The 23,783-nt window shown below is 41.1% G+C and overlaps 1 protein-coding gene across 2 annotated transcripts in view; it reads right to left on the bottom strand.

Moving 5' to 3' along the window:
• The window catches only part of ECPAS (Ecm29 proteasome adaptor and scaffold), a 185,067-nt gene that overhangs the window by 46,000 nt on the left and 115,284 nt on the right, over positions 1–23,783 (bottom strand). For both annotated transcript variants that reach the window (XM_073591496.1, XM_073591490.1), the window contains exons 24-32: positions 19,734–19,857; positions 19,170–19,315; positions 17,609–17,663; positions 15,486–15,600; positions 13,112–13,180; positions 8,064–8,181; positions 7,792–7,959; positions 6,684–6,763; positions 1,158–1,263 (exon numbers count right to left, since the gene is read on the bottom strand). In XM_073591496.1, the coding sequence (XP_073447597.1) occupies positions 1,158–1,263; positions 6,684–6,763; positions 7,792–7,959; positions 8,064–8,181; positions 13,112–13,180; positions 15,486–15,600; positions 17,609–17,663; positions 19,170–19,315; positions 19,734–19,857 (981 nt within the window). The remainder of the gene's footprint in view (positions 1–1,157; positions 1,264–6,683; positions 6,764–7,791; positions 7,960–8,063; positions 8,182–13,111; positions 13,181–15,485; positions 15,601–17,608; positions 17,664–19,169; positions 19,316–19,733; positions 19,858–23,783) is intronic.

The following is a 23,783-nucleotide window of genomic DNA, read 5'->3' as shown; positions in this document are numbered from 1 at the left end:
CCTATTGTGATTGCAATAAAGTTAGATTAAAAAAAAAAAAAAAAAAAAAAAAAAGAAAATAAGCAGCTCCGATACGCTGCTTAACATCCACGCAGCACAGGGTGGGAACGTGTATGTAAATTGCCAAAATATAAGAGTAATAATTCTAAGGCCATCATTTAGGGTTTACTCTGAATTGATGAGCTGTAAAGCCATTTAAAGTGTTACCTATTGATAATTTTGAGTACTGTAATTTTCTGCCATTTAACGGACACACACAGTTTTGAGGCCTGACACTATTTACTCTACGCTACTTTATTTTTATTTTGTACATAAAAATTAGGGATTAAATTGTGTTTGTGTGCAATAAAATACATTTTAGTGTTTTTTTAATTCATCAGACCAAGACACTTTTTTCCATTTCTCCATTGTGCAGTTTTGATGCTCACATGCTCTCTGCAGGTGCTTTTGGATGTGGACACGGGTCAGCATGGGTACCCTAATCGTTCAGCGACTTTGCAACCCCATATGCAACAAGCTGCGATGCACTGTGTGTTCTGACACCTTTCTATTGAAACCAGCATTAACTTTTTCTTCAATTTGAGCTACAGTAGCTCTTCGATTGGTTTAGACTACACAGGCCAGCCTTCACTTCCCATGTGCATCAATGAGCCTTGATTGTCCATGACGCTGTGGCTGGTTCACCAGTTTTCCTTCCTTTGACAACTTTTGGTAGGTCCTGGTCACTGCAGACCGGGAACATCCCACAACAGCTGCAGTTTTGGAATTGCTTTGACCCAGTTGTCTAGCCATTACAATTTGGCCCTAGTCAAAGTTGCTCAAATCCTTACGCTTGCACATTTTTTCTGCTATCAATAAATCAACTTTAGGGACAACATGTTCACTTGTTGCCTAGTATATCCCACCCACTTTCAGGTGCCACTGTAACAAGATAATCAATGTTATTCACTTTACTTGTCAGTGCACATAAAGTTATGGCTGATAAGTGTATATATAATGTTCTGGGGGAAGGGGGGGGGGGGGGGGTAAACCATTATATAGCCTAAAAAGCTAATTTTAACATATGTGTAAAAAAATGAAACGATTGTTCTAGAGGTGAAGTGGTTAATCAAGACGACATTTTGTAAAGACAAAACAAACATCATTGCATCATTTACCTTTATATCATCTTGTACTCTGAAGAGGGTTTCCCAGATCTCAGGAAGCTTATCAACAACATCATCAAGCTGACGACCACGCAGTAGGTCATTTACTGCTAAACAACTGCAATGAAAAAAATGTCACATTAAGAACTCATAATGGCCAACATAAAAAAAACAAAAAAACAAAGAGCTGTACCCAGTAGAGTAACCATAGCACGAGATAACCCACATCTAACTTCCACACGCTACCTTATTCCCCTTCCCAACCCCAAAAACCCAAGAAATCAAAGAAGAGTCCAGTGGAGGAAACATTTTTGCCCTTATGGTATAGATACCTTGAATACAAAATGATTAGCCATGAGATGTTTGAGTCAACTTCTAGCAATTACTAACGTATACTCAGTCTTTCAACATCTGAATACATCTTATCGTATCTATAAAAATCTTACTGTACCTTGCATATCTTTGATGAACATTTATATGCAAGTTAACCAGTGTACCATCCTTGGTGGTTTTAAAAAAAAACAAAAAACCTAAAGTCAGATGTCACACAGATTGGGCAATTACCTTCATGTCAACGAGTAGAGATCATATCCTCCACCACTTCCCATACTATTATGGTTCCCTAAAAACACATTTGGCGCCCTTCCCCTTTGCACTGATTCAATGACAGAATCATTTACTCTATAAATAATTAATTAACTGGAACATTCAGCGGCTCTATATGCCTACTATTCGATTGATCACATATAGCCTGACCCTTGCAAACAATGTATCTGCTTGTCTAAATTCAGCCTTTTTGTTGCCCATAGCTGTTGCGACTATATGAACCTATCCAGTTAACAATGGATGCACCAAAATCCAACCAGACTTACCTGGCTGGAAAAAAAAACATCTGGAAGAAGTGTCCACATTGTAGGTAATCATAAAGTTAACAATAAACAGCTAATGTGTATGGGTATTTGCCTTCTCTAGATTAAAATGGTCATCCGCTATTATTTCTATCAGTCAACGGTATGTTAAATAGTTGGTGAGGTTGAAAAAGTTTATCAAGTCCAACCTGTGTGTGTGAACTTTTATGTGAATATTATATTGTATATCCCTGTATGTTGTGGTCATTTAGGTGCTTATCTAATAGTTTTTTAAAAGTAAAGAACCCTCTATACTGTTTCTGGTTAAATCGCTTTTCCTCTAATTTTAGCGAATGGCCGTGAGTCTTTTTAAATGCCCTTTCACGGAAAAGTTTTTATCACCAGTACGGTATTAGTACATTGAAATCATATCCCCTCTCAAGTGTCTCTTCTCCAGAGAGAATAAGTTCAGTGCTTGTAACCTTTCGTCATAACTAAGATTCTCCAGTCCCTTTATTATCTTTGTTGCCCTTCTCTGTACTCTCTCCATTTCCAGCACATGCTTACTGAGGACTGGAGCCCTGGACTGGATGGCATACTCCATGTGCGGCCAGACCAGGGTCTTGTAGAGTGGGAGAATTATCGTTTTATCTCTAGAGTTAATTCCCTTTTTAACCACTTAAGGACCAGCCTCGTTTTGGAATTTAGGTGTTTACATGTTTAAAACAGTTTTTTTTGCTAGAAAATTACTTAGAACCCCCAAACATTATATATGTTTTTTTTCTAACACCCTAGAGAATAAAATGGCGGTCATTGCAATACTTTTTTTCACACCGTATTTGCGCAGCAGTCTTACAAGCGAGCTTTTTTTGAAAAAAATTCACTTTTTTGAATAAAAAAATAAGACGACAGTAAAGTTAGCCCATTTTTTTTATATTGTGAAAGATAATATTACGCCGAGTAAATTGATACCCAACATGTCACGCTTCAAAATTGCGCCCGCACGTGGAATGGTGTCAAACTTTTACCCTCAAAAATCTCCATAGGAGACGTTTAAAAAATTCTGCAGGTTGCATGCTTTGCGTTACAGAGGAGGTCTAGGGCTAGAATTATTGCTCTCGCTCTACCGATTGCGGCGATACCTCACTGTGTGGTTTGACCACCGTTTTCATATGTGGGTGCTACTCACGTATGCATTCGCTTCTGCGCGCAAGCTCATCGGGACAGGGGGGTTTTAAATTTTTTTTTTTTATTTTTATAATTTATTTTACATTATTTTATTTATTTTTACACTGTTTAAAAAAAAAAAAAAATTGTGTCACTTTTATCGATATTACAAGGAATGTAAACATCCCTTGTAATAGAAAAAAGCATGACAGGACCTCTTAAATATGAGATCTGGGGTCAAAAAGACCTCAGATCTCATATTTACACTAAAAATGCAATGAAAAAAAAATGACATTGAAAAAATGTGCTTTAAGACATATGGGCGGAAGTGACGTTTTGACGTCGCTTCCGCCCAGCCGCCCAGCAGTGTCATGGAGACGAGTGGGCGCCATCTTAGCCTCACTCGTCTCCAGGCACAGCACGGAGAAGGATGCGATCACCTCCGCCGCTACCGACAGCTCCGGTAAGCAGCGGAGGGCGGCCCCCTCTCCCGCCACCGATAAAAGTGATCTGGAGGCAAATCCGCTGCAGAGATCACTTTTATCTGAAAGCCGACCGTCGCACGAAAAGCTGGCTGCTGCCATAACAACGATATATGCTGGCAAACTCTGGACGTACATCGGCGTGCGGTGGTCGGCAAGTGGTTAATGCATGCCAATATTATATGCTTGGCACATAGGTCCTTTTCCATCCTAGATTCTTCCAGAGGTTCTCCCCCATGTTTTTGCCACCTACATGCATTATTTTACATTTTTCCACATTAAACCTCATTTGCCATGTAGTTGCCCACCCCATTAATTTTTTCAGATCTTCTTGCAAGGTTTCCACATCCTGCAGGGAAGCTACTGCCCTGCTTAGCTTAGTATTGTCCGCAAATACTGAGATTGAGCCGTTTACCCCATCCTCCAGGCTATTTATGAAAAAATTAAATAGGATTGGTCCCAACACAGAACCCTGAGGGACAGCACTTTCCACATTGGACCATTTTGAATACTCCCCATCACTAACCTTTGAACTTGCCCTTGTAGCCAGTTTTGAATCCAGGTACTCGCCCTATGGTCCATGCTGACAGACCTTAGCTTGTATAGTAAACATTTGCAGGGAACTGTATCAAATGCCTGTGCAAAATCCAGATAAACTACGTATACTGGCCTTCCTTCATCTGGATGGCAGCTCACCTCCTCATAGAAGGTTAATAGATTTGTTTGGCAAGAACGATGTTTCACGAATCCATGTTGATTACTGCTAATGATACCGTTTTCATTACTAAAATCTTGTATATAGTCCCTTATCATCCCATCCAAGAGCTTGCATACTATTGATGTTAGGCTAACTGGTCTTTAGTTCCCAGGGATATATCTTGGTCCTTTTTTAAAGATTGGTGCTACATTGGCTTTTCTTCAATCAGCTGGTTCCCATACCATTCGTAAAAATTAGGAACAACGGCCTGGCAATTACTTGACTGAATTCCTTAAAAGGGTTGTAAACCCTTGTGTTTTTTCACCTTAATGCATCCTATGCATTAAGGTGAAAATTTCTGGCAGTGACCACCCCCTCCCCCGTTTTACGTACCTGAGCCCGTTCATCCCCTCAGCGGAGACGCGCTTTCCCTCTCTGCACAAGGTCCCGGCTCTTGATTGGATAGATTGATAGCAGCGCAGCCATTGGCTCCCGCTGTCAAACAAATCCAATGATGCGGGCGCTGGGGGGGGGGGGGGGGGGGGTCCGAGTCCGGCATTCGTGTCTATGGACGTAAATGCTGGACGCGGAAGCGCGCCTGCAAGGTAACCCCCCAGGAGATCGCTTCTCCTAGGGGGTTATCTGTTACATGGAGGAGCTGCAAGAGCCGCCGAGGGACCCCAGATGAGGATGATCAGGACCACTCTGTGCAAAACGAGCTGCACAGTGGAGGGGAGTATGATATGTTTATTATTTTAATTAAAAAAAAAAAACGTGAAGCTTTATAATCACTTTAAGGACCCTTGGGTGCAAGCCATCTTGTCTTGACTTATTTATGTTACGTTTTTCAAGTCTGTTCCTGATTTTATCCTCCGTTAACCTCCCTAGCGGTATGATTATGCCAGATTTTTGATGCTGAAAGCGGTACATTGTTTTGCATGGAAATTTGGCGTTTTAGATTGTAGGCCTGTAATTCTTAGGAATAACTCACTTAAATCTGTCCAAACAAGAGTCTAGTAGACATCCCAGGTATGATAAAGTTTGAAACACAAAATCATAATATAATAAATAAGTATAAATAATTATCAAAAATAATATAATTAAATGTATTCAATAATGTAATCAAATCAAAAACACTGAAATATGCTCAGTTGCAGAATTGTCGCTGTCGTCACTTTCAGTGTCTGATGGCGAATTTCCCCACAAATCACTAGCACGCAAATCTGCAAGTGTTCCAATTTGCTATCGCGGTTTTCTAGCTGGTCTAAAACCGCTTTTGCCGTAAAGGGACACTTTTTGGTTGCTATGGATATTTTTCAGTTTCCAGACAGAAAGAACAGTATACTATAATATAAAACTGCATGCAGGGCACTGGACTAAGCATTAGGAACAAAAGGGAGGTGAAATAATTTGATACAGTAATGTAATCTGTAAGATTACAGTGTACTATATGTGTTCTGTGTTTTGCACTTTTTGAATTTCCCGCCGGGCTCCTTCCCTGTGCGTTGCGCCACTCACAGGGAACGGAGCCTGGAATACAGAGCATCGGGCGGAAAACAAAGCCGCTGCACACAGCAGGAGGGGGGGGGGACGTCGCAGGATCCTGGGGACAAGGTAAGTAACTTTCCCTGGATACTGCAATGCAGCCCCGAGCTTTGGGTTACTGCTCTTGGCATGGAAAATTCACCTCACCCTGAGCCACAATCGAGAATACTGCTAATTAGGTTAACCATGGTGGTGCTTCCTGTGACGTGTCATGGAGGATAAACATCACAGTTTTGGATACTAAAGCCTCCCCGTTTCCCTCGTGAAGAGAATACATTCAAATCCTTCGCCATCTCACCATCCTTTGTAACCAGAAATCCCTTCATCATTCTTTATGGTGCCAATATGATCTGTACTCCCTCTTTTACTATTTATGTACTTAAAAGAATGTCTTGGGATTTTTTTACTCTCCTGTGCCTTTCATGTTCTATCTTAGCCACCCTGATTACACCTTTATATTTCTTATTGCATTCTTTGTACAGTTAGAATGCTGATGATGTTCCCTCAGCCTTGCATTTTTTGAAGGCCTTCTCCTTTGTTTTTATATGAATTTTTACGTTGGCCTCAAGCCACTCAGGGCTTTTATAAGCGCGTTTAAATTTATTACCCTTTGGGATGCACTGGCTAATACCCTTCTTTAATATGCTCCTAAAGCAACCCATTTTTCCTCCGTGTTCTTTGTTCCTAAGATTTTATCCCATTTAGTATGTTCACATATATCCAATTAATCTACTGTGGTCATTTCCCAATACCTTTTATATTAAATTTCTACTGTATGAAATAACTCCAAGTCAAATACCTTGATTCACGGACTCTCCACATATTACTCGTCAGATTATTTATCAAATCTTGGAGAATTTCAGTTAAATATTTATCAACCTATAAAAGAAGAATGTTTAGACTATGAATTGCCATAAATGTATGGTGTTATTTGATAGCACAGCACTAACAGAAATCATATAAAGTACAACCTGAGAAATATGAAACCAGTGCTGATTAATTTGCCCCCTCTAAGCTGCAGTTCAGCAGAACACCACCTTTTCATTACTTCATGTATTGGTCCTTTTGTTGCCCACAAAAACTTTAATATTTTATTTCATCTGATTACGGAGATTTTAACTCCGATAGGTTATTATGGGTTACTAAACTCTGCCATAGTTATAGCAACACAAACTTTCATGTTTCACTTTGCAAGGTCTTAAATGCGTTTTGATCATATGTACTTAGAAACTGCCAATACACAAAGAATCTCAGTTTAGAAGGTCTTATCATAGTAATAAGCAACTAGTAGATCCCCTGCTTTCACAAAACTACCTCTAAAATGTACTGACAAACTATAAGAAATCAACTACAAAGCTGGCAAAGCATTTTGAGATTTCTAATATGACAGCAGGTAGCGTTAAACAGAGTTCTTGTCACTGGTTTATCATGTCTGAGGTGGATAGTGAATTTCAGCTAGAAATCCCAGGTAACCTTTATTAAGTTAGTAAACAGTGAATCACAACAACCACAAAAGCTGCATTTTAATGGTGTTATCTCAATTTAGTCATATTAAAGTTTATTTATATACCTACAGGTTAAAGCTGGCCTTGCACTGAAAAGCAAAGTCTGCTTATAACATCAGGACTGCCAATGTATACAGTAATTATGCAAGTCAAAAGAACTACGGTGGTAAAAAAAAAAGAAAAAAAAAAAAAACACAACACAAACACATTTTTAAAAAATTACTTTTAGGTGGTAAATATACATGGAGGAGGGAGTTGTTTAGTAATAAGTAAATAAGTAGACCATGCCTTTTAGTCCAAGATGCATTTTAAATAAGTGAACTGTTGGTACCTCTAAGTTAAATAAATGGGGTTTAAGAGGTGTAACAACATTCACACATCACACATAAGTCAAGCACTTACAGTAGCCTTGTCTGTGACCAGAGCATTCCAGATGCTTGTCATAGCTTGCCGAACTCCAGTGTTTGGGTCAAACTGATAACGATATAATCGTGGAACAAGTTGCGGCAAGAATGGTGCAAGCTGTTCCCCAGCCTTTGTAGCAATCACATTAAAGCCAAATGCTGCACCCTAATAAAGACAAACATGGATTTTTAAAATGAATGCACACAAAAAGTAGATATCCAACATACAATTATATTACTCCTGAACAAATTACAAAAACAAGACCTTACCTTACGTGATGTCCACATAGCATGATGGTTAGCAAGATTCATGAACTTGTATATTAGGTCTGGTTGACTAAGGTCACTGGCTAGTGCACAAAGTTCTTTATATGTAGACAGCCCCTGCCTTTGGAAATATGAAACAGAAAAGGCCAAGTATGAGGTATCGTGTCTCTATTTGCCAAAGTATATTAGCAAAATAAAGTTTTAAAGAGATTAAACATAGTGGAAAAATAAGTTTTAAAAGGGAATGATTAGTTTAGTTTAATGTTTTCTACATATACAAGAAAATGAAAATCAGATTGCTGTAAAAAGTCTTAAAAGTGTGTATTAAAGGATAGCTACAATGGAAGAAGTACACAAGATAGAATCTAATTAAAATAATAATAATAATGTAATGATGATGCTTTCAGGCAGTAGCAGCCATTTTAAAACTGGCTGACTTGTATGGGACTGTGTGCCTTGTGTACAAGGTATGGCTGGTGAAGTAATCACCACCAGCCATGTATATTCTTCAGAGGGTACATGGTTGATGTGAAAGACTGAACACTATTCACTGGTCCCAGAGACCACTTTCCCATCACCCAGGTGAAAAAAACAAGAGAAAGTAAATAGGTCACATCCTCACAAATCAAATTATTTAAAAACAGAAGACAAGCTCATATAAGTTATTTAGTCCAAAAGGCTGTTATTGCATGACAAGTGAAGCATCATTTCAGAATTCGATAAATTATTTTCTCAGTAATAAACCTGGAAAAAAAAATATTTTTGTCCTTACCATAAAATTAGTTTTTTGGAGTTCAGTAAGGGACAAGGGATTCAGTTATTCTGAGGCGATTTAGGTATACTACCATCCTATAGGAGGATTTGAGTACTGGCAAATAAATATGCCGTTGGCCACCCTGGTGCTGTATAAACCCTACCTTTCCCAGCATGCTTCAGTTTTTTAGAAAAGCTGTACATAAAAGAGTAGATAACAATACAGAGTGGTCCTGGAGTACCGTACCGCTTGCCGACCGGGTAACACTAATATACTTCGGCAGAATGGCACTCCTGCGCAAACTGACGCACGTGTATGTCAGTCTGCAAAAGCAGGACAGCGGGCGTGCCCCAGCCGCGTGCTCCAGGTCCCGTGGACTCCATGTCCACCAGCGGCCCGCGATCTCGGTGAGGAGAGGCAGAATGGGAAAATGCCTATGTGAACAAGGCATTTTCCTGTTCTGCCTAGTGACATAACAGGGATCTTCTGTTCACTGATCACCGCCATTACCAATTAAAAAAAAATTAAAAATGACATAAATTTACCCCCTATTTTGTAGACGCTATAACTTTTGCAAACCAATATAGACTTATTTTGATTTTTTTTTACCAAAAATATGTAGAAGAATACATATTGGCCTAAACAAAGGAAGAAATATGTTTTATTTTTTGGGGATATTTATTATAGCAAAAAGCAAAAAATATAGCTTCTCTTTCAAAATTGGTCTTTTTTTTGTTTATAGTGCAAAAAATAAAAACCGCAGAGGTGATCAAATAACACCAAAAGAAAGCCATTTGTGGGAAAAAAAAAAAGGATGTCAATTTTGTTTTAGTACGGCATCCCACGACCGCGCAATTGTCAGTTAAAGCGACGCAGTGCCGTATCACAAAAAATGCTCTGGTCATTAAGGGGGTAAAATCTTTCCGGGGCTGAAGTGGTTAAAGTAGAACTAAAGGGAAAACTTTTTTTATTTTGGATAGCGTAAGGGAGGGTTTTTTTTGTCATCTGTGCCCCAGTGGGGAGACTTCCCTTTATTTCCTATCCCACAGCCAAAACGGGAAGCGAGAGTAAATCCCTCCAAAGAGAAGAAATCCCTGACTGTCACCAGGGTTACCAGAACTAGTGTTCCCATTGGCGAATGTCCCTTCTATTCCTGTTCTGGTGACAACACAAAATTTGGGATTTTCTTTCATTTTCTCTATCAGTGATAACAGTAAACAAGACAAATAGATACAGTGAACCTCCCTGACAGGGAGATACAATCCTAACAGTGTTCTAATCCCTCTCCATTCTAAATGAATACAAAAAATGTTTTCCCTTTAGGTATACTTTCATGACAACAAGAAAGTGATTTAACAATAAGTTCAAATATCCTGTTTTCTTTATCATTGATTAACAACTTTTAGAGCTCTAGAGCAATTTTGAATTTTTTGCACACATGTCAAAATCAGAATTTTTGACCATAAAAGTACTTAAAACCCCCAGAACATTATATATTTTTTGAAAGCACAACCTCTGTAAAATAAGAGAGGGGAGAGAGTACCGGTCCTCACTTCCGGGAGACCACATCGCAGCGAGGTCCCCAGGAAATACGCCCCCCCCCCTCCTTCCCCCTCCGCCGGGCCATTTACAAAGCACAGCACGCTTTGCACATGCGCAGTAGGGAACCGGCTGTGAAGCCGAGAGGCTTTGATGGTTTACCTTAAAAGAAATGGCGGCAGCGGCACCCAAGAGCCAACAGAAAAATCGGCTGGGGTGCCGACACAGCGGGATTCCTGGACAGCTAAGTCAGCAGCTACAGTATTTGTAGCTGCTGACTTCATTTTTTCCTGGGGGAGGGGGCTTGACCTAGTCTTTAAACTGCGTGCACCCGTTTAAAAAAAAAAAAAAAGAAACAACGGTACCCAAAAACCTTCACAGTTGACACTTTAAAAAAGCCTTTGCGGCTCATTAAATTTTTGTTTATACCATGAGCTATGGTGCTAGAATTATTACTCTCTCTCCAACGTTCGCAGTAATATCTTACATGTGTGATGCAAACTTTGTGCTTAAGTTTGCATTTGCTGGTGTGTGCAGTGTTTTTTTTGTTTCTAAAATAATATACATTTTTTTCCTTTTTTTTTACATTTTTTTTTTGCTGTCACAAGGGGTTAAACTGTATCACCCAGGAAATATCAGCTCTGAAACCAGTGATGAAAACATTGTTGATTCCTTCAGAGCAAAGGAGATCGAGGAACGGATGATCAGGATTCTTCCCATGGAGTATTTCTTGGAATTAAATCTTTCTTTGTACCAGGCAAAGCCCTCAATGTGTAATGGTAGACCTTGTGAAAAGAAACTTCCTAGCTTAGCGTGGGAATTAGCAAATTAGAGACCTATGTCTCTCATACCTGGGTTTCAACAGCCATGCCATTAAAACTTGAGATTAGATAATCTGGCAGGGCCCATGGGGTCTCTATATGAAGTCTGATCAGGTCGGAGTACACATATGCCTGAGCCAGGTGAGAGCAATGAAAACCTTCAGAATACCCTCCCACCTTGATCCTTAAAGTGGTGCTAAAGTCAAAGTTTTTTTTGTTTACCTTAATACATTAGGGTAAAAAACATCCAGTTGCTGTAGCCTCTTCTAAATCCTTCTGTATTGATCCAGCAGTGTGTCCATCTGCAGTTCTTCTCTCCACTTTCTCTGCTCTCCAAACTTGGTTGAGAGCAGCGGGAGGCATTGGCTCTTGCTGCTGTCAGTTGAAACCTGTGAGGAGGGAGTGGAGGTAGGCCCGAGCCTCGCTGTGTTTGTCTATGGACACCCACACGCATGTGCACCCCAATAGGAACCTGCTTCCATCACTCCAAGAAATCTCATGTAAAATCCCAGTCAAGGAGCAGAGATTCTGAAATTTTTCTCTACGAAGAAAAACTTTGGCCTGGGCTGTCTCCAGGACACAGCCCAGATATTCCAATTAATGTGTCGGTCCAAGCACTGATTTTTGAAAGTTCAGGATCCAACTGAACCTTTTTAAGGTTTGGACTGCCCACATCACATTGGCAGACAGTATTTGAGCTAACTGTTCTCTCAACAAAAGGTCGTCTAGGTATCCCACAATGGTAATAGCTCTAGGACCAAAAATTTGGTGAACACTCAGGATGTGGACTGATAATGTTGACTGCTCGTAGCAAAAATTAAATAGTGCTTATGCGCTAGAAAGATGGAGAGATACAAGTACAAATCCTTGATGTCTACAGAGGCTAGGAAGTCTCCCTGTTGGAGGCTATGATAGACTTGGTAGATTTCATGCAAAACTTTTGGACTTGAATGAAGTCACTTAGTGTTCCTAAACCCACAACAGTAAAATCACAGCCACAGCGGCTGCCATGCAGTGCGGTCCAGCCAGACTGCCAAAGTGCCAATGCGCTGATCTTTACACTGTTGACCTTTTTTTTTATTGAAGTGTTACAGACACAATCAGCAGCCGCACACTGCGAGGCAATAGATTGCCTTGCAGTGTGTGGTGCTGGGAAAAAATACTGCGCGCAGTACTTTTTTCACCGCACATTGCCCGCACACCACCACAACACATGTGTCACAACACAAACAACTGCAGTTTATGTTCATTGCATGTCTTTAAGTTCTCACTTATAACTGGATAGGTTTTTAAGAAGCTTTCATAGTATCAAATTTCTTAAAATAAAATGGCAGATGTTTCTTAAAAACAACCAAGAAAATGTCACTCACACAAAAAAGAGATAAGCAAGTGAGTACCGGAATTCAGATTAAATTCAAGTTATGAAAATCACATTTGATAAACAGACATAAAAAGTGTGTTGTCTATCTAAAGTATATTTTCTGTCCAAATTTCCTGCTTTGTGTTTCCTGAATTCTCCCTTTTTCTTTGTTAGCAATATTTATATATGGTAAAACAAACTGCTGAGTTGCAGCTTACTGCTGACAAGGTCAGTGAATGATAAATGTGCATTGTGGTTAGGGGTATCATACACTGTTTAAGGGCCTTTGCCACTTCCAGCTTACCACTACATAAATGTGGTTGCTGCTTTCACTTTTTTTCAGTGTTTTTCTCTTCTATCCCAGGCTTATTTTTTCCAATAACAAAACTTCCAGCCCTAGAGTGTCAATGCTCAGTCACAATACAATATCTATGCATGAAGCAGCATTGTCATTCTAGGACAGGCAGCGTGCGTTAGGACTATTGCATTGCCTCAATTGTTTTCAACTCCTGCTGCACTTTATATGCCAACAAAGCTGTTCAAAATCCATCAGTTACCAGTTTGTACTGTAGCTTACCCATCAGGGGTTTTACCAATGGAGGAGCCCTGAAACACCTCTGTATCACCAGATATCTCATGCTTTGCTCTGGAAGAAAGGAGAGTTATGTAAAAAGTTAATATTTATCGATCATTACTTCTTGCTTCACATTCATCTAACATATTATTAATGATTATGCCAGTTTGTAATAGTGAGTACTTTTCCAATGTAATTTGCATCTCAAAACCAAGGTAAGAAAAAAGCTGCAGGATCCAATATTCTAATTTCCATTATAAACAAACTCCCCAATGAAAAGGTGAACACACACCATAACCCCTTCCCAGTCCCTCTTGTACTTCCCTCCATGGGTAATAAGCAGTCAGTGCCCAAGCAACGGTCTGCTTTTTTTTTTTTTTTTCAACGCATCTGGGCTAGAATAGAACAGATTCATTTAGATTGGTCAGCGCCAGCACAGAGCATCACTGATCTGTTCCAGAAGTGCTGCTGAAAGAAGAGTAGAGCGAGGATCTCAATACTCCGGACCACTACAACGGCTGAGTGGGTTCTGACAGCTCTTCACCCCCTGAGGTAAATATAGCAGGGACATGGAGAGGATAAAGGGTGTATGATGCTAGTAACTAAGCTGTCTACGTACCATAACCTTGGGGAAATCTCAGAACAATACGGGACACATCCCCCAATGATTTTAAAGCAGCTAAGCTTTGAACATGTTTTTGCTCTGTTTTTTTTTCTAATATGTACAGAAAAAAAAGTACCGGTAATCTGAATACTTATCTATAATGCAACAGACATTTTCTTTCCTTTATTTAAGAAAAAAAAAAGACAAAGTACAAAAGTATTTTCCCACTTTAGCATGCAAGGATTTCTTAAAGCTTAACACTGGAACGTAAACATAAATTGTTCCTTCAGCATCATTAAAAAATAATACTACCCCCTTCAGTTCCGAACGGTCTACCACAGTACATCTATTCCGCCACATGATGTCCTCAGCATTCTGGTTAAAAAATGTTCAGCATCGCCCAAACCAGAATGCAGAGGACACTGATATAAATGCAGGGCACCTCAGAGCCCTTTAAGTTCATCATGTGTATTAAGGGTAGGGAGCAGCGCTGATCTCATCTTTGCATCTTTTAGGATGGACAACCAATAGATAAGATTAGGAATGAAAGAGGACCAAGCACATGACATATCTAGCCAGAACTAAGTGGAAAAAGCTAAGTTAACTAAAATAAATAAATAAAAAATGTATAATCACGTGGGGGGGGGATGGCGGGGCTGATGGATGTGTTATGCTGAGCCAAAAGTTAGGATGTAACATTTACAGACAACAACTTCAAAAGTAATTGACAAGGATGGGATTTTTTTTTTTTAAAGATAGTACTTTAAGTGGTTGTAAAGACACAAGTTTTTTTACCTTCATGGATTCTATCCATGAAGGTAAAAAAAATAAAAACCTTCTGTGCAGCAGCCTCTCCTAATACTCACCAGAGCCCCCCTCTCGATTTAGCGATGTCCACAAGAGCCTTGGCTCTCACTCCTGACTGGCTTTTGGCAGCAGCGATAGCCACTGCCTCCCGGAGCCAACCAGGAGACAGAAGTGGTGGGGCCGAGCCACGGCTCCACGTGTGAATGAACATGCAGAGCCGCGGCTCAGTAGCACGCATGCTTGGGTGCCCCCAGAGCAAGCCGCACCCAGCAGGTGGAAGGGACCAGGAGCGCGGCGTAGGATCCGAGAAGAGGAGGATTCAGGCTGCTCTGTGCAAAACCATTACACAGAGCAGGTAAGTATAACAGGTTTGTCATTTAAAAAAAAAAGACTTTAATACCTCTTTAATTTTCAGAGTGTTCATTATATTATGTATATTAAGCAGAGTCAATAACAGTTTTTGTTATATACTTATTGAGGTATGCAAGGCCCAAACTTTCATTTTTTAGTTTAGGGTAAAGCAGTGAAAAGTTAAAACATTTAGAACCCCTGTCAAGTTTTTAATGTTGTTTGTGTCCCCTCTGTGATTACCCCTCACTATTGATTCAGATAACCATTATTTCTGGCACAGAAAGAAGTGGGAAGTCCAACAGAAGGTGAAGAAAAATGTTCCAATGGGGACATCTGTTCTGGAAGAACGTTCTAACAGAAGATCTCCCCAAAGGGACACAGACAGCCATAAAATAAACAAAAATATAGATTAAAAAAAAAATTAACAGGGGGCTTAACTGTTCCCTACGCTATCCAAAACTAGAAAACAATAAAAAGTTGGCTTCACAAGCTTTATATACTATAGACAAGACAAACATAGTACAAATATTTCAATGTAGTATCACTAGACTAGCCTCAACTAAATAATAAAGGTAATTACATAAATGCCACACAATATAGAAGTATTAACAGTACCTTTTCCCAGTCATAAGAGTGTCCACAAGTATGGACACGAGCTCCTGTTGGTCTTGTTCAGTGCCCAGTTCATATACCAACCCAAGACCTTTCGATGCAACATCTTGGCTAAGTTCTGCAACAGATTGTTTGCAATTATCAATGGACTCAAAGGGGTTAGGCTGATAAATGGACTGAGACATTAACTGCATAAAATTATGACAGGCGTCCCCCCTCCCTCTCTAGCAGTCACACACAATTGATAAAAAGTTTATGAAAAAGATTCCCCAGTTATCGCTTATGAGTTATCATATTCTACAGAACTGTAATATTGGTACATATACGGAAAACACATGGTAATGCAATCTATAAAACAGTGTTCTGAAAATCAGATAATATAAAAGTTCTTTCATACTATAGATACTTCATTATAGACCAACTATTATGCCAATACCATGCCATCATAAGTTAAACTAAACTACATACTGTAGTTCTAAAGATAATGCACACTCCCCTAGTATTCATTCACCCAAACATTGCCGTTATTTACACAGGCTACAAAAATCATAAGGTCTGATGTTTATATACCTTTAAAAAATTAGATCCCTGCTTAGAGAATAAGCACTGTCAAACAGAATAAGAGTTCTTTCAGTGCCTTGCATGTACTGATACTCCACGCATATACATCATCTAATACAACATGTGTAAGTACAACACAGGAACCCATTCACTCATTACGGCATCCTGCAGAAATACAGCACTTTATTCTTCTTACTACACTGGCTAGCAAAAATGCATAATTTAGTAAAGAACAGAAACCACCCATTTTCCCTGCTTTTTTATTACAGACGTAAATCTTGTATCAGTCTTTAGTCCTGGCACAGTCCTACAGATAATTAAAGCTAATAACTAGATGATGTTAAAGAGTTGGTCTGCCCACCGCTTTAAAAATTAAAACATACTGCAGCTGCTGACTTTTAATAATAGGACACTTACCTGTCCTGGAGTCCAGCGATGTCAGCACCCGCAGCTGATGTTTCCATCAGCTGTCGGGTGCTGCCGCCACCATTGCGGGTAAGGGAACCTGGCAGTGTAGCCCGGTGTGCTTCACACCGGGAACCCTACTGCGCATGCACGAGGCTCTGCTTCTCTCTCCTATTGGCCCGGCGGTGGGGGAAGGAGCAGGGAGCGAGCGGTGACGTCAAGGGCCGCGGCACAGGCTCCCAGAAGTGAGGATAGGATACCTGTGAAAGACAAGTATCCTCTCCCCCTTCCCCCCCAAAAGGTGCCAATTGTGGCACGGGGGGGGGGGGGGGGTATCAGATGAGCGGAAGTTCCACTTTTGGGTGGAACTCCGCTTTAAAGTTCAATTCAAGTCACTTTTTTTCTTTTGACAAAAATACTTAGAATTAACCCTACGTCCATTTCTGCATTCTGTGCGGGCTGCGTTTGCGCGGGCACAGCAGCCCATTCAAATGAATGGGCTGCCATGCCTGCATTTCTGCAAAAAAAGGTGCATGCACCTTTTCAAAAAAGCAGCCTCATCAAAACTGCATGGTCTTTTTGACCATGCGATTTCCCTTCAGTTCCCACAACACAATTTTACATGTGTGGGGGTGCCATTCCGAATGAATGGTGTTTCGTTAGAGCAGTGCATTTTCACTGCGGGTGGTTGCGGGTATCTTAGCCACATGCAGAAATGTGAACAAACATCTACTGGATTTTAATTGCGGTTTGTGTTCCCATTGAGGAGATTTACCTTCACTTCAGTCTGATACTCACTGTATGGACAAAAAGGAAGGTGAACACTCCCCCCAGACGGATTAGCAGAAATATAAACCTGACAGATTCTAATCAGTTTCTAAGCAAATGTTTTATAGTTGTCTGTGTGTCCATTTGGGACAATTTCCCTCACTTCCTACTTTTTTTTTACACCTGTCAATGGACAGGAAGTGAAATTCCACAAAGGGGCCAAACAATTGACAGACGTTCTAAACGTTTAACACTCGATCCAAAAATCAAAGAAATGTTTTGACACTTGGATGTTTTTTTACTATGCACCATCACCACTGCGTAACAAATATTATCCTGCATTAAACATTTCAAATTGATAAAAGGACTACATTTGCAAAGCATATACATACCGTCATTTTCAGATAGAACAGATATAAAGGCACTTTGAATTTCCTTAAGCTTTGTCTAAAAGAGTGATAAAATACAGAATTAGACTATCAATGTGCATCAAAGCGATCACTAGATTTAGAAATAATGTTTGCATTCACTGTGAGTTCTTTTTGTTTGCCGTTTTTTGGTGTATACAGCACAGACATCCTACCTCCTCAGCACAAAAAGCTAGACTGGGCTTACAGGGGTATGCACAATGGGTGTACCCAATAGAATAAATGGTACCTTTTGATGTGTTTAGTGACCAAACTCCTGAAGGCTGGGCCTATACACCCAGAGGTCTTCCTTGCCTCTCAAGGAATGCTGAAAGAAATACATTTTTTTTCTCTACCACAGGTATATAAGCCACCTTACGGCTATATGATGGATATTCCTAACAACTGGCTTGATGTTCAAACATCATTAGCAGGTCTACCATAACTATTTTACGTAACTATACTGTATCTCGTCTTATCTATCATATGTTACTTCTGTAGGAACTGCTTAGTCAAGTGCCTCTCTGCACAATATTAATGTCCTGCATCTTAGCCGGACTTAATATTATGGCTTCAGTACAATCCATTAAAAGATACCATTAATGTGATCAGAATCGGTAAATAAACTCAAGAACAAAAAAAAAAAAAAAAAAAAGCATTTGATAAGAAATAGCTATGGCTTGAACATTTAGCTTTTATGGTTATCAGATGTGCCAAACTGAATAAATGTACTACACTAATACAAATTAGAATAAAAAGTACTCCCCCTTCAGATACACTCTTTCACTGGGGATAAATCCATAATTCACTGAGAAAAATATACTTGCAATTTAATGTAAAAATAGTTCAAATTTTTAGTTGGGCTCAGTGGCTGGCCTACATGTACCAAAGTGTCAGAAGAACTTGGGTAGTCCAAGGGCACCCAAAATTCCACTGAGCCAGAATTTTTATAATGGTTGACCCTGCCTGGCAAACACACTGCCTGTCAGGTCATTCGCAACAAAAAGTGAGGCCATCTGATTTAACTTTGCAAGGAAGAAATATTACAAACAGAACAGAACTTAATTCATCTTAGCTTACTGTTAAAGCGGAATTTCACCCAAGAGAGGATCTTCTTCCTCCTCTTCCACCACTCCTGTCACATTTGGGATATATTTTTTTTTTAGGGGAGGGAGTGGGTACCTGGTTTTGACAGATACCTTCTCCCACTTCTGGTTGGATTGCCACAGCTGATCCACAGGAATTTCCCAATCCATCCCTCCCTGCCCACAACCTTCTGGGACACGTCAGAGTTCCCAGAAGGCTGCTGGACCATTCACAAAGCGCATACGGAGTGAGAAGGCAGTTATGAAGCTGCAAGGAATCACAGCTGGCTGTTCACAGTTAACATCCCACCGAAGGACTCAATACACTGATGAAAAACCAGCCTGGGTGAGGACAGCACTGGATCCTTGAGCAGGCCAGTGTCTGTTTATTAAATGTAAAGTTTTAAGGCAAACCATTTGACCATGTGATGAATTAGGCAAAAGACACAAGGACGACTAACCTTTATTTCTACATGTTCACTCAGTTTCTTCACTAGAGACAGCAGCCATATACATGCAGCCTGCCGGACATGTGGATTTACACTGACAACATACTTGTTGAGAATCTGGTTCAAAACCCATGAGACCAAATCATTGTCCTTTTCATCTATTTGAATGACAAAAGGCAAATAGATACAGTTGTTAGGTGCTTTTAGGCTATTGTGGCAAGCCACAGCAACACAAATTGTAACAGAAAAATAAAATAAGAACCAATTTCAAATTATTAAATTGAAATTATCCTTTTATGACGTGCAGGCCCTGATAGGTAAAATATGGTTGCACCATTATAATTGCATTTAAAGCAAACCATAAATCTAAGCTGTGTATGTAGTGACCATTGACACTTATCTATTTTCCATTTAAATTTTATGTAAACAATTCTGAATATTGCAAATTTTATTTGTGTGTGGATATTACATTCAGATAACTATCTCAACACCTTAAATGTTCTGTTTTTGGATATCTAAGCAAAGAAGACATGTGTCTGTACAGCATGCCACATGTAAAGGAGGAACTCCACTTACCTGCACGTGGGCAATAGTCGTCTTCAGCAACCATCCAAACATCTCTGGCTCCTGCAGATTTTTTACCAACAGCTGCATTAGTGATGGCTTCCCCAATTGTAAACTGAAGCTCAATTTGTTTAGCCTGAAGAAGGAGTAAATGTTATCTAGAATTCGAATTTAATTGTATGGCTGTGCAAAAAATAAATAAAGGTACAGAAGGGTATTCAAGTGGATTTAAAATCTAACAATTACCGTAATTTTTAAGTTTACCCCTTTGTCTGTTAAATATGCCATTGAAAGCAACTGGTTTGGTAGGCACACAAAAAAAAAAAAAATACACAAACACATTTTGATCCTGTCAGGGTAGAGTTCATAACTTCCCTCAGTGAGATGATAAAGTGTCTCTTTTTACCCTGAAATCTCATGTCGGTTATATTAACTATAAAACACATCCCCCATGATAAGGAGAGGGCAAGATGTTCTGTAGTAGAAGTCAGAAACAATCTGCCAAGGCCAGGGGTCAGCAACCTTTTTCCACTTAAGGGCCGGATTCAATGTATGTGAATGCACGGAGGGCCACATTCACCTGCTAATAAATGGAGAATAAAAATCTTAACAGTAATATTAACAGTACAGGCTTACCTCACTTTAAGGTTCTTAACAAATACAAAGCTAGTTCACCCTGAGGAAGTATGTAGCTGGGGATTCTGATTTTACTGCCCCCCTTCCCAATCCTGGCACCCAAGCCAGCATGGTCTGGAGATGGGGCTCCTGTCCCTAGGGAAGATGGGGTTCCTGCCCTTAGGGGTGATGGGGTCCCTAATAGTTGCAGCTGTTGCAGTCCTCTGTACTCCTATAGCAGTGTCCTCTGGCCCCTGCAACCCCCCACTGTAGGGTCCTCTGTAACCCCCCCCACTGCAGGGTCCTCTGTCCCCTGCACCCCTCTCCCCCCCTCACTGTAGCATCCTCTGTCCCCTGCACCCCCCCCCCACTGTAGCATCCTCTGCATCCCCCCACTGTAGGGTCCTCTGTCCCCTGCTCCCTCCCCCCACTGTAGGGTCCACTGTCCTCTGCCCCCCCCCCCCACTGTAGGGTCCTCTATCCCCTGCTCCCCCCTCCCCCCACTGTAGGGTCCTCTGTCCCCCGCTCCCCCCCAACTGTAGGGTCCTCTGTCCCTTGCTCCCCCCCGACTGTAGTATCCTGTCCCCTGCACCCTCCCCACACTGTAGTGTCCTCTGTCCCCCACAAACACACGCTGTGTAGGTAGAACTCTCCTACCTTGCAGATGTGTACAGCAAGCAGAGATTGATATCACAGGGCTGGATGGGGGCCGGAACTGCTGAATTTAACTTTTCACATTAACAGGCTGGTGATTGGTTGCTAGGATCACCCTGCAACCAATCACCTGCTGTTTAATGAAAGAGTAAACTCCAGCAGTTCCCGCCCCCATCCAGCCCTGTGATAACAGTCGCTCGCCGCTGTCCAATGAAGAGGACAACAGCAAAAATGTCCGCAGCCTGGGAATTAATCATGGGCACTGACGGGCCGGACATTCAGTGGTGGCTGGCCAGGTTCGGCCCGCGGGTTGCCGACCCCAGGCCTAGGCTAACAATGCTGCTCTCTTCCATTTAAAAAGGAAGTTATTTGCAAGATCAATAGGTGAAAATAAAAGGAACAAAGAACTAGGAAAAAGTAAACAAACACAGCCACCACAGCTAACATCACATTTTGTTTATGAATTTTGGGAAGAAAGGAGCCCCAACACTCTACCATGGATACCTATAGACACCCAAGCAGGAGCTTATTAATGTCCTTTCCTTACTGGCCCTTAATTTTAGTGTGGTATGCACAATGTAATTAGTTCTTCCACGGGGGAGATTGAGTTTATCCAATAAAGCCAATCTTGAAGAGTTGGGGAATAATGAGTTTTCCATTTTTGCAGAAGTAGGGGTTTAGCAAGTATGGTATTAACAAAAGTTTGTTTTGATGATAGTGTGGTATAGTAGGAATGGAGCAGGGTGAAAAGGCAGGAAGGGAAACCTAATTTTTTACCATAAAAGACCGAATCATTTAAATACTTCTCAAACTCCCCCCAAAAGATAGGGCTTAAGAAGATGCTAGATCTCATAAGTTTGAGGACTCCACAATAAGGAAGTCTTAGGGTGAGGAGTAATACTTTACAACACTCAGTTTACTTGCTTTCTCTTATATCCAGAAAGGAGTAACTGTCAAATCTCACTTAAAACAGAACTAAACCCTCCTATCCAACCAAGGAAGCTGTCATCTTTACCACTGTGTGATCTGCAGTTGTCATGGTGCTGCACATATGATCAGTAATTAAGTCATTTGATGGCTTGACCGTTCAGTTGAGAGCACAAGCAACTGTAACAGTTATCATTGACAGCATGCATTGAATGTAATGGTTTGGGGAAACAGGTAAATTGATGAGTTTAGTTTTTTATTTATTTATTTATTTATTTTTAGGAACCTTTAGCATAAATGGGAACCATCTCCATCCACTTTGTAGAATTTATTGAAAGTGTGCACCGACAACCAAGTGGCCGCCTTGCAAACCTGCGCCACTGATGCCTGATGACGGAAGGCCCAAGAAACACTAAACGCCCGAGTAGAGTGCGCCTTAACAGGGAAAGGAGGAACCTGATCCTTGATAGAATAGGCCTGAGTCACCGTCTGTCTGATCCATCTGGAAATGGTCACAGAAGAAGCGGACAGCCCTTTTCTTGGCCCGTCTGTGATCACAAACCGTGAGTCTGGCCTCCAAAAAAACAAAACAAAACAAAAAAAAAACAAAAAAAAAACAAAACAAAACCCTTGGGTGCCAGATATACCCGAATCGCTCGAACCACATCCAAGCCATGCAACCCAAATTCCTTGGGATGAGTGGGCCTGGGACACAGGGAAGGCAACACAATGTCTTCATTCAAATAAGAATCAGAGACCACCTTAGGTGAGACACCGTTAGCAGGGGGAATGTCCTGAATATTTTCAAAAGGAGGCTTTTGGAGAACAGAGCACCAAGTTCAAATCCCACAGCGGTAAAGAAGACAGCACCGGTGGAGTCAGGTGTCGAACCCCTTCAATAAAAGTACACACCTATGAATGTGTGGCCAGGGGTTGGTGAAAGAAGACTGCCAAGGCAGACACCTGGCCCTTGATGGTACTCAAGGCCAACTTCTGCCCAACACCTCGTTGAAGGTCAAAATTCAAGCTACCAACAAGGAACGAAGGTGAACACGATCGGCTCACACCACGAAATGTACGCTTTCCACATACGATGGTAAATCTTTCAAGGAGATAGACTTTCGAGCCTTCAGCAGCTTTAGGATAACAGACCCAGGCAAACCTCTACCCTTCAGCATCTGGCTTTCAACAGCCAGGCGGTTAAAGCCAGCTACCGTAAAGCAGGATGGAAGATCGGCCCTTGGTACAGCAGGTCTCTGCAGCCGTGCATCGGGACAATGCCTCACTGCTCGTGATTAGTGCTCCGCAGTGCCGACTTCCTGGCAGGCTCTGCATGTGCTGTTTGCGAACACACCTGAGCTCATCCTTAGTCTCCACGGGACGTCGGCGACCAATCGCACCATGCCGGGGTACCAAGCTCAGCGAGGCCAGTGAAGCCACCAGACCAGGTAACCCCTGGTTTCTCAGCTCAGCCGGATCTGATTGTCCAGAGACTTGGGACACTTGTCCCATTTTACCAGGATCTCCCTTTGGAGGGACCTCATATGGAACTGTACAAAATGGAACCGCCTCGAAGGTAGACACCATCAGGCCCAGTACCCGCATGCAAGTCCGGAGGGAGGACCACCTGCTGGACAGCAATAGAGGAACCGCAGCATGCTACTTCTGGAGTTTGTTCAGAGGAAGGAACAGTCTGGCTAAAGCTGAATCCAGAGTCAGACCCAGACAATCTAATTTCCTGGATGGAATCAGAGCAGACTTCTGGTAGTTTAGAAGCCAACCAAACTCCTTCAGGGACTGTATCGTCATCTCCACGTCATCCATGAAGTGAGAAGTAGACTCCGCTCGCAAGAGGAGGTCGTCCAG

This window comes from Aquarana catesbeiana, linkage group LG01 (genome assembly GCF_042186555.1).
Source record: "Aquarana catesbeiana isolate 2022-GZ linkage group LG01, ASM4218655v1, whole genome shotgun sequence".
NCBI lineage: Eukaryota > Metazoa > Chordata > Amphibia > Anura > Ranidae > Aquarana > Aquarana catesbeiana.
This window is presented reverse-complemented; position numbering and strand designations above follow the sequence as displayed.